Source organism: Coturnix japonica, unplaced genomic scaffold, assembly GCF_054131305.1.
Source record: "Coturnix japonica strain WE unplaced genomic scaffold, WE-NBRP24 Scf048, whole genome shotgun sequence".
NCBI classification, from domain to species: Eukaryota; Metazoa; Chordata; class Aves; order Galliformes; family Phasianidae; genus Coturnix; species Coturnix japonica.
The window spans coordinates 79729-93542 of record NW_028188951.1 but is presented as its reverse complement, the minus strand read 5'-3'; the positions used below and the strand labels follow the sequence as shown (position 1 = coordinate 93542).

The 13814-nt window shown below is 44.2% G+C and overlaps 1 protein-coding gene across 3 annotated transcripts; it reads left to right on the top strand.

The window, feature by feature from the left end:
• The first annotated feature begins 660 nt into the window (after nucleotides 1-660).
• RUFY1 (RUN and FYVE domain containing 1) lies at nucleotides 661-13467 on the top strand. 3 transcript variants are annotated; one of them, XM_015875702.3, is made up of 18 exons: nucleotides 661-737; nucleotides 3293-3472; nucleotides 4068-4185; nucleotides 4798-4899; nucleotides 5074-5197; nucleotides 5792-5850; nucleotides 6411-6476; nucleotides 6969-7038; nucleotides 7829-7930; nucleotides 8201-8317; nucleotides 8944-9111; nucleotides 9930-10027; nucleotides 10488-10607; nucleotides 11112-11241; nucleotides 11615-11709; nucleotides 11843-11891; nucleotides 12094-12171; nucleotides 12777-13467. In XM_015875702.3, the coding sequence occupies exons 2-18, from the start codon at nucleotides 3316-3318 to the stop codon at nucleotides 12918-12920; spliced, it is 1797 nt and encodes a 598-aa protein (XP_015731188.2). In that variant the 5' UTR covers nucleotides 661-737; nucleotides 3293-3315; the 3' UTR covers nucleotides 12921-13467. The 3 variants fall into 3 exon arrangements, with proteins under 3 accessions (XP_015731188.2, XP_015731186.2, XP_015731185.2); XM_015875700.2 differs by having other exon boundaries at nucleotides 661-878; XM_015875699.3 differs by having other exon boundaries at nucleotides 661-927.
• The last annotated feature ends 347 nt before the right edge of the window (nucleotides 13468-13814 follow it).

Genomic DNA, 13814 nt, shown 5'->3' with positions numbered 1-13814 from the left:
AAGCTATTGGATACAGAGGCACTGTTAAGTATGGCTGGACCCCACCAGATGGACTCTGCACCCTGCAGCTAAAGCAGCTTAGTGCCCACACTTGGCTCACGTGAGTCGTGGGTAAAGAAGAGGCTGCTGAGCTCTGAATTCTCAACAAAAATACACAAAAGATTATTTGTGCTTTGAGTAACAGGAGCTGACAAACCTCCAGTACCTGAGAAGCCAAGGGGACAGAATTGATCAAACTAGTTCAAAGTGTGAGGATAAATAAGATGCAGACATGAAGATCTGTTTTGCTGTGATGATCTCCAGCTTTCCTATTCCCTCTCCCCTTTTTTAGGGGGGATGAAAAGAAAGAAGCTTGTGTAGCAGGAAATTTAATACACAATATCATACAACTGAGTAAGTGATTTCTCTGTGTGCCTCACAGCAGAATGAGCAACACGACACCATCAATATCTGGGACACCCTCTAAGGCTCAACGTTCATACTGGGGTCCTGGTCACTTCAGTTCCCCTGTGCAATGAATCTCTCCTACCAAGCACAGCCCAGACACATTAATGATCAGCCTGATTTACCCGGCTGCTTTGTGCCGGCAGTGACAGCAGCTCACACCGACCTGAGGGACCAGACGAGGCGGGACGGGGCGGAACAAGCGGCCGTGCGTGCAGTCATGTGAGGAACACAAGATGGCGGCCGGGGCGGCGGGGATGAAGGAAGACTTTGAGATCATCGACAAAACGCAGGTACCTGACACAGCCGAGCTGAGAAACGTGGAGAAGGAAAAGGAGGAAGCGAAGTGGTCTGCGCCCATCTTGTCGCTGGCAAAGAAAGCCTCCGAAAACCTGGCGCTGAGCTACGGCAGCGCTCTGAAGTCTGCGGCTTCGGTAGGACTCATATCCAAAGCAGTCAGCAATGACAGCACAGCGAAGACAAGTATGGCTATGTCTATTCAGTACACTTGCTTTTATGCGGCACAAATAAGTTTAGCTCCCGTAAGTGGCGTTAAGTGGCGTGATGCTTTAGTCTTACTTTGAATTTAGGGTGTTTGGTTTGGTTGTTTTTTAATCTAATGCTGTGCTTGTTTCTTTAAGCAAGAGCATGCAGGCAGTGCAGGTGGAGAAGTTAGAATAGAACCAGAACCCCGAGCTCTTATAGCTCTTATAGCTCTTATAGCTCTTACAGCTGTTATAGCTCTTATAGCTTTTGTAGCTCCTATAGCTCTTATAGCTCTTGTAGCTCTTATAGCTCTTACAGCTGTTATAGCTCCTATAGCTCCTATAGCTCCTGTAGATCTTATAGCTCTTGTAGCACCCTGGGATGTGCTGGTGGTTGTGGTGCAGCTGGCTTTTCTCCATTCCCTTCCTGCCCCAAGTTGCCCTGAGCAGCATTAGCCTGGTCCCTCCCTGCAGGGCATGATGCTGCTTCCTGCTCAGCTCCATGTCAGCAGGACAGACAGTCACACCGGTTACTGACTAATTTCATCTCACTAATCACTGCTTGCTTTATTGAGCATTGCATTCAGGGCTGCAGCAAGCAGGGATTTGTGGAAGAGCTCTCTTAAGACTGAATGATAAGTGGGATCCTTATGGAAGTTAAATCTCAGTAATACTTAGAATACAGAAACAAACCCATTCAAACACAGGAGGTGTAAGTTACCATCAGGCTGCAGGCTCGATGGCTCTGTGGCTGCCTTAGTTATACTGCCTGGTTCTGATCTTTTTGCTTTGAATATGATTTGGAATATTATTTATTCAAGCTGCACTTGTCTGAGGATGAGCCATCAGTGCCTGGTGCAGTAACTTACTGCTGATAGAATATCTGTGGTGTGAAAATTGCTCAGAGCTCAAGGTGAATCCTGTCCTGAACAGCCTCAGTTCTGATTCTGCCTCTACACTCACTAAACTTAGCTGGGCTGATCCGGTGTCTGTTCACACCTCACACATGTTCTGCCCTCCTGTATAAAGCACTTTCGTGTTAACTTTGGCCAAGCACCATTTGGTTTAAACAACATGTTTTTAAGAAATAATCTCTAGCCTGCAAGATTATATGTGGAAAAGTAACAACTGCTGCCATCTTTTTGTATGGATTTTATATCACCCCCCCCCCCTACTAAAGATCTTATGGCCACATGTAAACTCTGCTGCACACTATGCAGCCAGCTGGACACAGGAGGGGAAGGCACATCATAAACCCATTTTGTGCCATTGAAGAAACTGTTCTGCCTGTCTGGGCAGGCAGGGGATGCAAATTGAAAGAATGCAAATCAAGAAAGACTGTCTTAAAGACCAAAAGATGGAGAACTGACCTTTTCTTCATGCCATTCTCCTACTTCAAGGCGTGTGGAACTGTGTATGGTAACAAAGCATGGAGCGTCAAAGTGATGTTAGGATCAGTTGAACTGAGTGAGACACTCAGATAACGTGCTAGTAAAGATACAGCACAGCAGCTGGGATCTTTGGCCCTTACACAATTGAGTTTCTGGTCTTTGAGGCTGAGCTGGCCAAGCTGCTGACACCTGGCAGCTCTGCAGGCACCAACCTGTACGTAGTTTGCAAAAGGTGTGACCTGTCCAACAGGTGAAGCAATTGTTGGAGTTATTGAACTGAACACAAACCCTTCCAACAGTGCTGTTCAGTTGAAACCTCTGTTCATACGGATCATTTCATGCATAGTATTCATTTTTTAAGTCTTGTGGGTAATACGATATACATGCATCTCTTCAGAAAGGCTTGCAAGCAGAATATCCCTCATAAGTAAAAATTCAAGTTCAGGAAACAGCACAGCAATATATATTCAGCTGCTGAACACCTCAATATCTAAACAAATCTAAACAGATTTCCTGTCTCTAGTCAGGTTTTTTTCTCTGTCCTTAATGTCTGCCCTGACTTTAAAATCCAAATGCCCTTGTGATGCTCAGTCACAGGCATCGGGAGCAGCTTTGCTATTGGTGTGACAGAGCCAGGCTTGGGAGGGCAGCACCTTGTGTGCTGTGATGGTTTTGGCTGTTAGTTGCGGGTTCGCTTGTATCGTTGCTGTGTGTTGCCCCGCTCTCAGGTAGCTGCAGCCGCTCCCCCCCATTCTCTGTGTGCGCACAGCTCCGCCCGCACCGACTGTTTGGAACATGGCGCCCGACGCGCTGTATCTCGCGAGAGTTGAGGGTTGTTGGGGGCTGCTGTTGCCATGGTAACGCGGGGCAGAAGGGGCCTGGCCTGAAGCGCCCCCAGTCGGGGTTGGGCCGCGGCGCGTGGCGCAGCGCTACGGGAGAGAGTCTGTAAACACGGCTTGTGTGATTTGATAGACACGGCTGCGAGGTACCACGGCATGGAGGAGAGAGCCAACCTCATGAACATGATGAAGCTGAGCATCAAAACCCTCATCCAGTCGGCACTGAGCCTGGGCCGCACGCTGGACTCCGATTTCCCTCCCCTGCAGCAGCTGTTCGTGGTGCTGGAGCACTGCCTGAAACACGGCCTGAAAGGTGCGATATGGGATGGGACGGGATGGGCTGTGTGTGTGTGTGTGTGTTGTGTCAGCTGACGAGTCACAGAATGACCCGGGTTGGAAGGGACCTCAAGGATCATGTAGTTCCAACCCCCCTGCCTGGCAGGGCCACCAAACATACACCTTTACTAGATCAGGTTGCCCAGGGCCCCGTCCAACCTGGCCTTGAACACCTCCAAGGACGGGGCATCCACAACCTCCCCGTGCAGCCTGTTCCAGGGCCTGACCACTCTCCTAGTGAAGAACTTCCCCCTAACATCCAACCTAAATCTTCCCTCCTTCAACTTAAAACCATTTCCCCATGTCCTGCTATTATCAGCCCTTTCCAAGAGTTTACTCCCCTCCTGGGAGTAAGTTCCCTTCAGGTATTGAAAGGCTGCTGTGAGGTCACCCCGCAACCTTCTCTTCTCCAGGCTGAACAAACCCAACTCCCTCAGCCTGTCAAAGTCCCATGTCTGTTTGTCTTTGTGGCTCCTTATCTGTCCGTGTGTGAGGGTCAAGGTTTGTGGCTGTGCAATGCAGGTGGGAGGCTCTTGGTTCTCACCGCAAACTTCTCTGTGTGCTCCCTGTAGCCAAGAAGACCTTCATTGGACAGAACAAATCATTCTTTGGTCCTTTGGAGCTGGTGGAAAAGCTTTGTCCTGAAGCGTCGGATATAGCAACTAGTGTTAAGAATCTGCCAGAGCTGAAGTAAGTTCCTTGTCGGGAGTTCTGTGTTTCGCTTACAGTGCTGGGAAATACAATCCTTGAGTGGTTTCTTCATTAATGAGATCTCGTTCCAAAGGGAAAAACAGAGTGTGTAGGAGGCACTGAGTGCAACCAGAGATAAGGGGCTGTCTCAAAATGTTCTGCTCTTGTTCCAAGCAATGCAGTCACGTTCAAAAACAGCATTACAAAACATCTGTAAGCTTGCTGGAAATGACTGCAGGATCCTCCCAGGTGTGTTCTTTCCACTTGTTCCCATCACTTTTATGGCTCTGTCCAACTTTGTGTGTCTGTGCATTTGATTTGAGGTCTCAGGGTAGTTTCACTCTCAGAACATATCAGCAATTGGGTTCTGGCATTAGCTGGATATACGTTGGGCTTTCTGACTTAGGAAGATTTTACAGTTTACTTTTCTGACACTGGAACAACAGAATGTAATCAAATGCTTCTCTTGCTCTGGTCACAAAACTATTTCCTTTGGGGTTTTAATTAATTCAGTAAATAAGTGTCTTCATCTCCATTTGTAGAGAGAGAATTTTCAATTGCACAGGTCTATGTAAACATTTTGCCTTTACCAAAACCTTTGTTTCATTATAGGACTGCTGTAGGAAGAGGAAGGGCTTGGCTTTACCTGGCGCTCATGCAAAAGAAACTGGCAGATTATCTGAAAGTGCTTTTGGACCATAAACATCTATTAAGGTAACACCAATACCTTGCATTCACTGAATGCTTGCATTGCTGTAGTAAAAGGTCATTAATTGACCCACTTAACTTTGAGCTTGTTCTTGCAGTCTGTAAGGGAATAAGCTGTTTGTTGTTCTTGCAGTGAACTATTATAATTATGATGTTCGTAATTCATCTTATTTCTTCCAGTGAATTTTATGAACCTGATGCGTTGATGATGGAGGAGGAGGGAGCAGTCATTGTGGGTCTCTTAGTTGGGCTGAATGTTATTGATGCCAACCTTTGCTTGAAAGGAGAAGACTTGGATTCCCAGGTGAAGATTTAGTTTAAATGTGGTCAATCCTTAAAATAATTGAGTTGAATTAAGCACTCTGATAAATACTTTACAGAGATGAGCCTCAAATTCCTAAATCTGTTATGTGGATTGGCATTGCTTTTGTAAGTGGACATTTGAATTCCTTGTATAAAAAACCAAACATTAGATGGACTGAGCTAAATACATGAGACATGTCACAATCACTCTAAGGACCTATGGGGTCTTTGGTTTTGAGGGTGAGTGGTGGTTTTCCTTAGATTGGGGGAAGGAGGAGTGTCAGGTATGTCCCATATAGAAGCTTGTCATGTTTCCACACTGACAAGTATGAAAGTATCCATCTCCTTCAGCAGCAGTTTATGGAAATGCTGTCAAAAATAACCTCAGCTAAGCTGGGTGCACCAAATATGGTGGTTTTGTTATTCACAAATACTGGCCTAGAAGCCGGCTTTGCTTGTGAAGGATATAGGCATTATCTGCCCTTCCAAATCTGAACTTTCAGATTTTTGCTTTTCTTCCAAATATAAAGAAATGCCTTCAGCTACTCGGAAGTGCATTGTGAAAGCATGTTAATTTCTTAAATATGTTTTTCAGGTTGGAGTGATCGATTTTTCCCTGTACCTTAAGGAAACACAAGACAGTGATGGCAAACAGTACGTATGGCGGATTAGTGATCCAACATTGTCTGGGTTTTGTTGGGTTTTGTTGTTAGTTTTTAAGAACAAGTCCATCAGATGATCTGTAGGAGCACATCAGTGCTACAGATATCTGCTTCTTATTAATGAAAAAAGAGAATCCTAAGTAGTTTTACTAGCTAAACAAAAGTGCAGCAATAGTTGATCCCTTGGCAACAACATGGTGTGAAGAATCTGTCTTGAGCCAGCACCAACTTAATAACACCCAAAATGTGGATGTTTTCAGGAGACATATTGTGCCAGGGCGCCTCTGTTAAGTCACTGCTTGATTTCTAAGCTCTATTTCAGTAATGTGCTCCATTAAGGAGCTGTTTCTGTGGGAGATATCAGTTATGGAGAACAGAAGTATTTTTACTGGAAGTGTTGAGCGATGCTGTTACTGCTTCCTGACCTTGCTCAAACACAAGTATTTCTATAACAAAGATTTGCAAGTCCATGCTGAAAACCTTCCTACAAATTAACAGTTTCAAATGAAGAGCGGTTTCTTCTCAGTCAATAAATTCTTGCTTTACAATTAGAGATGGAGGCATTACTGCTGTCCTTGACCAGAAGCATTATGTAGAAGAATTGAACCGGCATCTGAGGTAGGACTGCTCTAGTGCACAGTCACTTTTCCTTACAGCTTTAAATGTCTTTGCTGTCATTCTTGCACACTTCTCACTGATGATGAACTCTCTTCTGATTCTTTGCCAATAACTTTTCATTTTGTAATCATACTCTTCTCATGGCAGAAAGTAAGTTTTGTATTATAGTTGGCTGTTCTGAAACTTGCTAATGGTCAACAGAGGATTTTGGAGATGGATTTGTGGCAGTTTTCTCTTGAAGAAACATCTCAAAGTCCATCCTTTAGATGGAGATGTGTTCTTATATAGCTGCTCAGTGCTGATAGTTGGCTTCACTTAACCACTGCAGTATTGAAGATGTGTTTAGACTAAAAGCTGAGCCAGAACAGCTGTCATAATGAAATAGTTCATTGTTAGCAAATACCAGATGATAAAAGTATGGTTGTAAACAGGAATAAATGCTGAACGTTGGCACTTGTATTGTTTTCATGCATTATTTTTTTCTCGATGCAGTTGCACAGTCACAGATCTTCAGAACAAAATAGACTGCTTAGAAAAGACCAACTCAAAGCTGCAGGAAGAGGTTTGTGTCTGGCTGTTAATTGTATCTTTGCTTTTTTCTGTCACAGACAAAACACCCAAAGAATTAACCACAAACTTGGACTGAGTTGATAATAGTGAAATATGGAGGATTTCCTTAATCGAGGTCTTTTCCTTGCAGTGATGTCTCCACTCAAAATTAATCATATCACTAATGAACACGATTTGTCTCTCTGCTCACACACTTTTATACACATTTCTCGTGTGAGTTAGAATGGAAACTGGATAAAAATAAAAGAATAATAGTTCAGTTTGGAAATCTTTCCTAGTTGGGAACCACAATAAAAGCCAACATTACACGTGATAAAGGCAGAAGGGATTTTTTTTTGCTTGGTTGATATTTGTTTTCAGGTGATGGTTGTTTTATTGTTCATATTACGTGGACTACATGCCTACAGTCTGAACTAATACAATACACCATCCAATGCCTTTTGGGGTATAAAAATACCGTAACATTCCAGCAGTTCCATGCTTGCCGTGTGCCTTGTACTGCATACCAGGAAAAACAGTGCACATAACAAAGCTGGGCTTGTGTTTGGCCTTTTACACTGTGACACTCAAAAATAAGTGATGAGGCCATGAAGCAGGGGGCACGTTAATAAATGCTGGTGGCCTTATTAGTTGAGGCTGTACAGTGAGTGTGGCTGCAAAATGGCCTGGCAGCTTCTGGGAAGAATGGAAGGGCCAAGAGAGAAATGAGCTGCAGACTTCAGAATTTCTTCTGGTGTTTCGTGTTTGTGCAGTGATAAAATACAGATCTGTTTTTTTCGTAGCTTGCAGCAGCAACTGACCGGATTGGATCACTTCAGGAAGAGCAGCAGCAGTTAAAACAACAAAATGAATTAATTCGTGAACGAAGCGAAAAAAGTGTTGAGGTAAGACCGTGATTTGAAGATGAGGGTCCTTAAAATAAGCAGTTTCTCTTGTACTTAAGAGCTCTTGGAACATCTTTGAACTGGAATGCTACAGAGCACCATTTAACACACTATTGTAAATGACTGTTTATGTCAGCTACTTTTTTAATTGTAGAACAATTGGCTTTTGCTTGAAATAGCACAGAAATCCTTCCCTGAAACAGTATTTCTCAGTTACGGCTGAATTGTAGCTTCGCGGTCTAATGTGGCCTTTGCAATTGTTTCCTCTAGGTAACAAAAGAGGATACAAAAGTAGAACTGGATACTTACCGGCAGTCCCGGCAGGGCCTGGATGAAATGTACAGTGATGTCTGGAAGCAGTTGAAAGAAGAAAAAAAAGTTAGGCTGGTAAGGAAACTAACCTTTCATTTTACTACAACCTGTAGGTTCAGCACTGCCTGCTCTGAGCTGGAATTATGAGCATATGATGTATGCTGTGCACTTCTCTAAACTATTCAGAATTCATGATGGATTTAGAAAGAAGATGTTGCTCACAGGTCATTTACGGTGTCAGTAAAGTACTGGGAATCTGGGCCTTTCCCTGTTTAACAGTGTACCAGGATTATTAGAGCAAAGACTTAAGAACACAAAGAAAGGCAGCTGTCTTTATGGAGTGCCAGCAGTCACTTTCACAGTTACCTGCAAAGCAGTGACTGGTGAAATGAATGCCAAGGCCTGCGAGTTTGTGTTGTTAAGTCAAGCCAGCTCCAGCTTGCAGGAGATGGGATAGCTGAGATGCAGCGCACCAAGCTCTACATCTTAGGGCAAGAGCTCAGATCTGCTGCCATGATTTGGAGAGCTGAAATAGTCTTTATCTCCTTCTAACGTACTGTATTGAGACCTAACCTTTCTGTAACACTGTAGGTCTGTACCTAAGAGAGGAATGCAGAATTTCTGTCTGGTTTTACATGGGTTTGGGGAATACTTCTCCCTGGTGTGATTACCTCGCAGTAATTAGGAAATCTCTTTGTCAGGAGCTGGAGAAAGAGCTGGAGCTACAGATTGGAATGAAAACAGAAATGGAAATAGCCATGAAACTTCTGGAAAAAGATACTCATGAAAAACAAGATACGTTGGTTGCACTTCGCCAACAGTTAGAAGAAGTGAAAGCAATTAACCTGCAGATGTTTCACAAGTCCCAGGTATGTGCATAGCAGAGAGCAGAGCAGCTGCAGCGATGGCCTTGACGTGATGGTAATGCACGTGGTGTGCATCTGCAGTTATAGCTGCATCCATTTTCTTGGGAGTATCTATTTTAGAAGTTGCTTGGTTTCCTTTTTGTCCAAGTTTTGGTACTAATATTGAGATTGGGTGTTTTTGGAATTAAGGACTTTCCTTGAGCTGAGCCATGTGCTGCAGATCGTCCAGGAAATGTTATGGAGAAACACAGAGCTCTGGCAGGGCAGGAAGCTGCTTTTGAGGGTCTTTGTTCTGGCCACCAGAAGAGCAGGCTCTCAAAAACACAGTTGCTTCCTGCAGCCCAGAACTGCCCCGCGGCTGCTTCCCTTTGTGTCAGCCTGCCTCTCAGCTGCACCACATTTAACATTGCTTACCAAAAAAACAGCAAGTTTCACTAAACCGACAGAAAGCCAAGGTTTTTTGTTGGTGGTTTGTGGCAGTTTTTTTTTTCTTCCCTGCTATACAATGCCCTTTAAGTCCAGCTTTTGCACAATAGTAACGTAAATGGTAACATTGAAATATACCATGATACTTCCTTTGGACTCCTTAAGAGAAGATTTCTGGCTTGTAGCTGATCTCTTAAGTAATCAAGTTCCTTGTTCTGAACTCTTTAACAGAGCAGTTGAGGAGTGTCTGCTCTGCCATTACCAGCATTTTGTTTGTACACTGCAGTTAGGCCTGGGCACGGTGTCACAAACTGAACAGGCTTTATCTAGCGACTGCCTGACCTCAGGAAACTACCAAGTATTGTCTGCAATATCCCACTGCTTTATTCCTGCAGAATGCAGAGTCTTCTTTACAACAGAAAACAGAAGCAATATCTTCTTTTGAAGGAAAAACGAGCGAGATGATGTCTGCTATGAAACAAATGGAAGAGAGGTAATAATTAGAAGCTCAATACCATTGGTCAGCAGAAGGGTTCTGGCTGAGATCATTATAGAATGGCTTTGTATTTCTCAGTATAACACTCTCAAACGTCTCCTACAGACACCTGGGCATACGTGCCAGCACAATGCTCTGCTTCCTTTTCTCCCTATTACTGCTCTTCCTGCCTTTCTGTTCCCTGTGCCCAAGCAGACACGCACATCACTGACTCAGCTGAAAATCACAGCTCTTATGTAGGCAGAATGTTTAAAAACTGTGTTCACATTGCTTTAAGCACAGGTGTGGCTTCTGTGTTTTACAGAAACAGCTTTCTAGGAGTTCTCTTTTCTCTGCTGGTACCTTCAGTTCTACTCTCTGTGAAGATCTACATTAAAAATGGGACAGAACAAAATGCCAGTGAATAGATGAGGAGAATGTGAGTTGTCAGCAAATCTGTGTGTTCCTTACTTTGCAGATTGCAGCATGCAGAAAAGGCAAGGCAGGCTGCAGAGGAAAGATGCAACAAGATGAAGCAGGAGCTCGCCAGCAGACTTGGCACCTGTCAGCAACAGATGTCCCAGCTGGATGGCAAATGGTATTGCACTGGTATTTCATCTCATCGCTCTCCCTTTTTTTATTACTATTTTCCTTCATTTCTGCTATTTGATTAAGAAGTGCTCTCAGTGCTCAGCTGTGCAGGCTTAGTGTATCATCCTCAGGAATTGGGATTTGGCGTTCTTATCCTCTTAGGCTTGTAATACCTAAAATGTTTTGTTTGCTGTTTGCGCTTAGTGTCATTTCAGACGTGGCCATTGAAACACAAATAGTTAATCAGACATTTGTGGAGATGGTGGTGTTGCTTCTTTTTGCCCTTCTGGCTATTCACCAGTTTTACTGCATGTTTCCTGCAATCTCTAAACACTACTATGAGCTGGTTTTGTCTGCAGCTGTTACACCTCTGTTCTTTCCTTTGGCAGAATACTGATGTAGGTTTTGTCCTCTTTAGGCCAAGTTTTCTTCTCTTACTGTTGATATCATTAAATGCCATGGGATGATTTTCTGCTCTAGAGTTCCTCTGAATCCATTATTTTTTAAATAGCTCAACTCTGGAAAAGGAATTAAAAGCTGAAAAGGAACAGAGACAGACTTTGCAAAGAGAACTGCACCGAGAGAAGGACGCTGCCGCTCTGCTTAAAGCAGAACTGGAACAAATGGAAGGACTGAAAAAGGTACACATGGTGCAGACATGTCCAATGCTCAGAATTAAAGCTGACTTGAAACGATGTTCAAGCACTGAGAATAAATGAGTTAGATGGGCTTTTCACTGCATTTGTGGGCATAGAACTGCTGCATTCTGGCTGTGCTCAAGGGTGGTTAAAGCCTGAGAATCTTCCTTTTTTTTCTGGTAAATATCGTGAAATGATTTCATTGTTTTCACTCTGCGGGAATCCATGGGTGGTTCCCCCATCTAAAGCTAAAATTGAACCCTTAGAAATAAGCAGCTTTGTGAAGTTTATGCTTGTGAATTGTTTTGGTGTTTTGCATCGTGTGCTGCAGGTCACACTTAGCACCCAAACTTGATTTCTGTGTTTGATTTTACAGGAGCTGAGAAAACTGCAAGAGGAGAAACAGCAGCTGGAGAAAGTCTGCGAGGAGCAGGAACAAGCTCTGCAAGAAATGGGGCTTCATCTCAGCCAGTGAGTTCTGGGAGCTCAGCTGGGGGTGGCGTGACTGGGAGCACGGGGATTCAAATTAATTACAAAGAAGTTTAAAATGCATCACTTGTAAAAATAAATAGACATGAGGATTTCTTCTTTTTCCCCCCCCCAGGTCTAAGTTGAAGATGGAAGACATTAAAGAAGTAAACAAAGCACTAAAGGTACTCTATTATTTTGTGGATATTTGGGCTTAAACATGCAATTCACTTAACACCTTCAGTGCTCCCCACAGATAACTCTTATTTTATCCTACATTAAAAAGATGGCTTTTGGAAAAAGAATTACAAACAATGTGGATAAATTGCTTCCAAGCCTTATGACTGTACTTACCTCTAACATGAGCCCTTTGCTCCCATTTCTCAGGGTCACACCTGGCTGAAAGATGACGAAGCAACACACTGCAAGCAGTGCGAAAAGGAGTTCTCTATCTCAAGAAGAAAGGTAACGTTGTTCACTGCATTTCTTCTTTTTCTCTCGGGAAAGAGAAGTTGTGCTGTTGTATTGTTTGCTGACTCTGCCTCAGTCTAAGAACTTGGGAGCGTGGTAACTGAACAGGTAACTAACCATCCTAAGAACAGCATGTCTTCTTATCTGCTTGGGGGCTCTCCTTGGCTGGAGGCTGCTGTGGGTTATGTTCTCCTGCAGTGTGATTTGTCCTCATTCCCTGCTGAGTTCAGTGTGAGGAGGACTGGCAGCTGACAGGCCGAGCTGTGCCTTGCAGTTGCAGAGGATGGGGACAGTTGTGTGTGCCTGCAGGAACAGGGCAGGGCCCACCTGCCAGAGGTGCCAGAGCAGCTGATGGGCAGCAGGGCAGCTCCGGTGGCTGGGCCAGCTCGGGCTGAGCAGCTCGTGGCAGCTGGGAAGTTGAGCTGCATATGGACCATGCTGCTTTGAGTTGATTTCTCTGCAGAGGAGGGAATGGCGCTGTAAGGGGTGGGCTTATGGAACGTGAGGATGAGATTAGTGGACCCTTAAGGCTTTGGCCATACCTCCTCGGTACCATTCATTTGTAGGCAGTTGTTCTTAATTAAGCTCTCTGCTCGTAGCATCACTGCAGAAATTGCGGGGACATCTTCTGCAACTCCTGTTCCAGCAATGAGCTCGCACTGCCCTCCTATCCCAAACCTGTCCGTGTCTGTGATACCTGTCACACCTTATTACTGCAGCGGTGCTCATCCAATTCCTCCTAAGCCTTTGGTAACCTCAGAGGGACCAACTCAGCACTGGAAAAGTAGCCATCACTATTCTGAACTCCAGGCGCCTTTGCAGCAGGGTCTGCTCTATTCTCCATCGTTAGGACGGGTCGGTATCAAAGAACGGTGGGGGCAATGCAAGTGGAATAACTCTAATTGTATTACCTGAGCTCCATTCAAGTTCTATTTGAAACTAAAACGCAAATCCATTTGCTGATTTTTTTTATACACAAGATATTTGTATTAATATTTGTATATGGGATTTCTAGTCACTCCATCCCTCTAGAAGTTACTTCTCTGTACATTAACTTCAGTCCCTCTGTATCCTCACTGTAGGCATTCCTGTTACGATGGCTAACGTACAGTTCTGTATTTGAGCTAAGAAAAGGAATGTTCACTTACTGTCTATGGAAAGAGCTTTATGCGTGTCCATGAATGTGCCTTCCGTATAATTCAGAATAAAAATCACACCCGAACACTGGTTCTGGAGGTAGCTGTGAGCACAGTGTGGTAGCTGCACAATAAAAGCCTTTTGCAGAAAGAATCCCTCCGCTCTGGTTTTTCTAACACCACATCAGTGCTGTAAGGTCTAAATGCACAGAACCAGCTGCCCTGCCACGTCACTAGGCTCCAACTGTTCATAAAACCACATCTTTAAGCATGGCATTTGTTTGACAAATGATTTATTGAAGCACGGCTGCACTAAGCTGCAAAGTCCATTGATCCGGCACTTTGGCTCCAAAGCATCGATGCCTGTAACTACACACAGCGTTATCCCCCAGCCCTCATTTGCAACTTCACAACCACGTTATGCAGCCAACATCAGGCTGTCACACTGCAGCCCCACAACAGGAAGCACCTTCCTTCACTAACTCTGCTTTTGGCCGAGAA

Bases quoted from the DNA above. Each gene is read 5' to 3' on its own strand.
- RUFY1 (XM_015875699.3), top strand. From the start codon at position 681: ATGGCGGCCGGGGCGGCGGGGATGAAGGAAGACTTTGAGATCATCGAC. The intron at 7,039-7,828 runs GTTTGTGTCTGG...TTTTTTTCGTAG, and splicing joins ACTCAAAGCTGCAGGAAGAG to CTTGCAGCAGCAACTGACCG. The intron at 11,892-12,093 runs GTACTCTATTAT...CCCATTTCTCAG, and splicing joins AAGTAAACAAAGCACTAAAG to GGTCACACCTGGCTGAAAGA.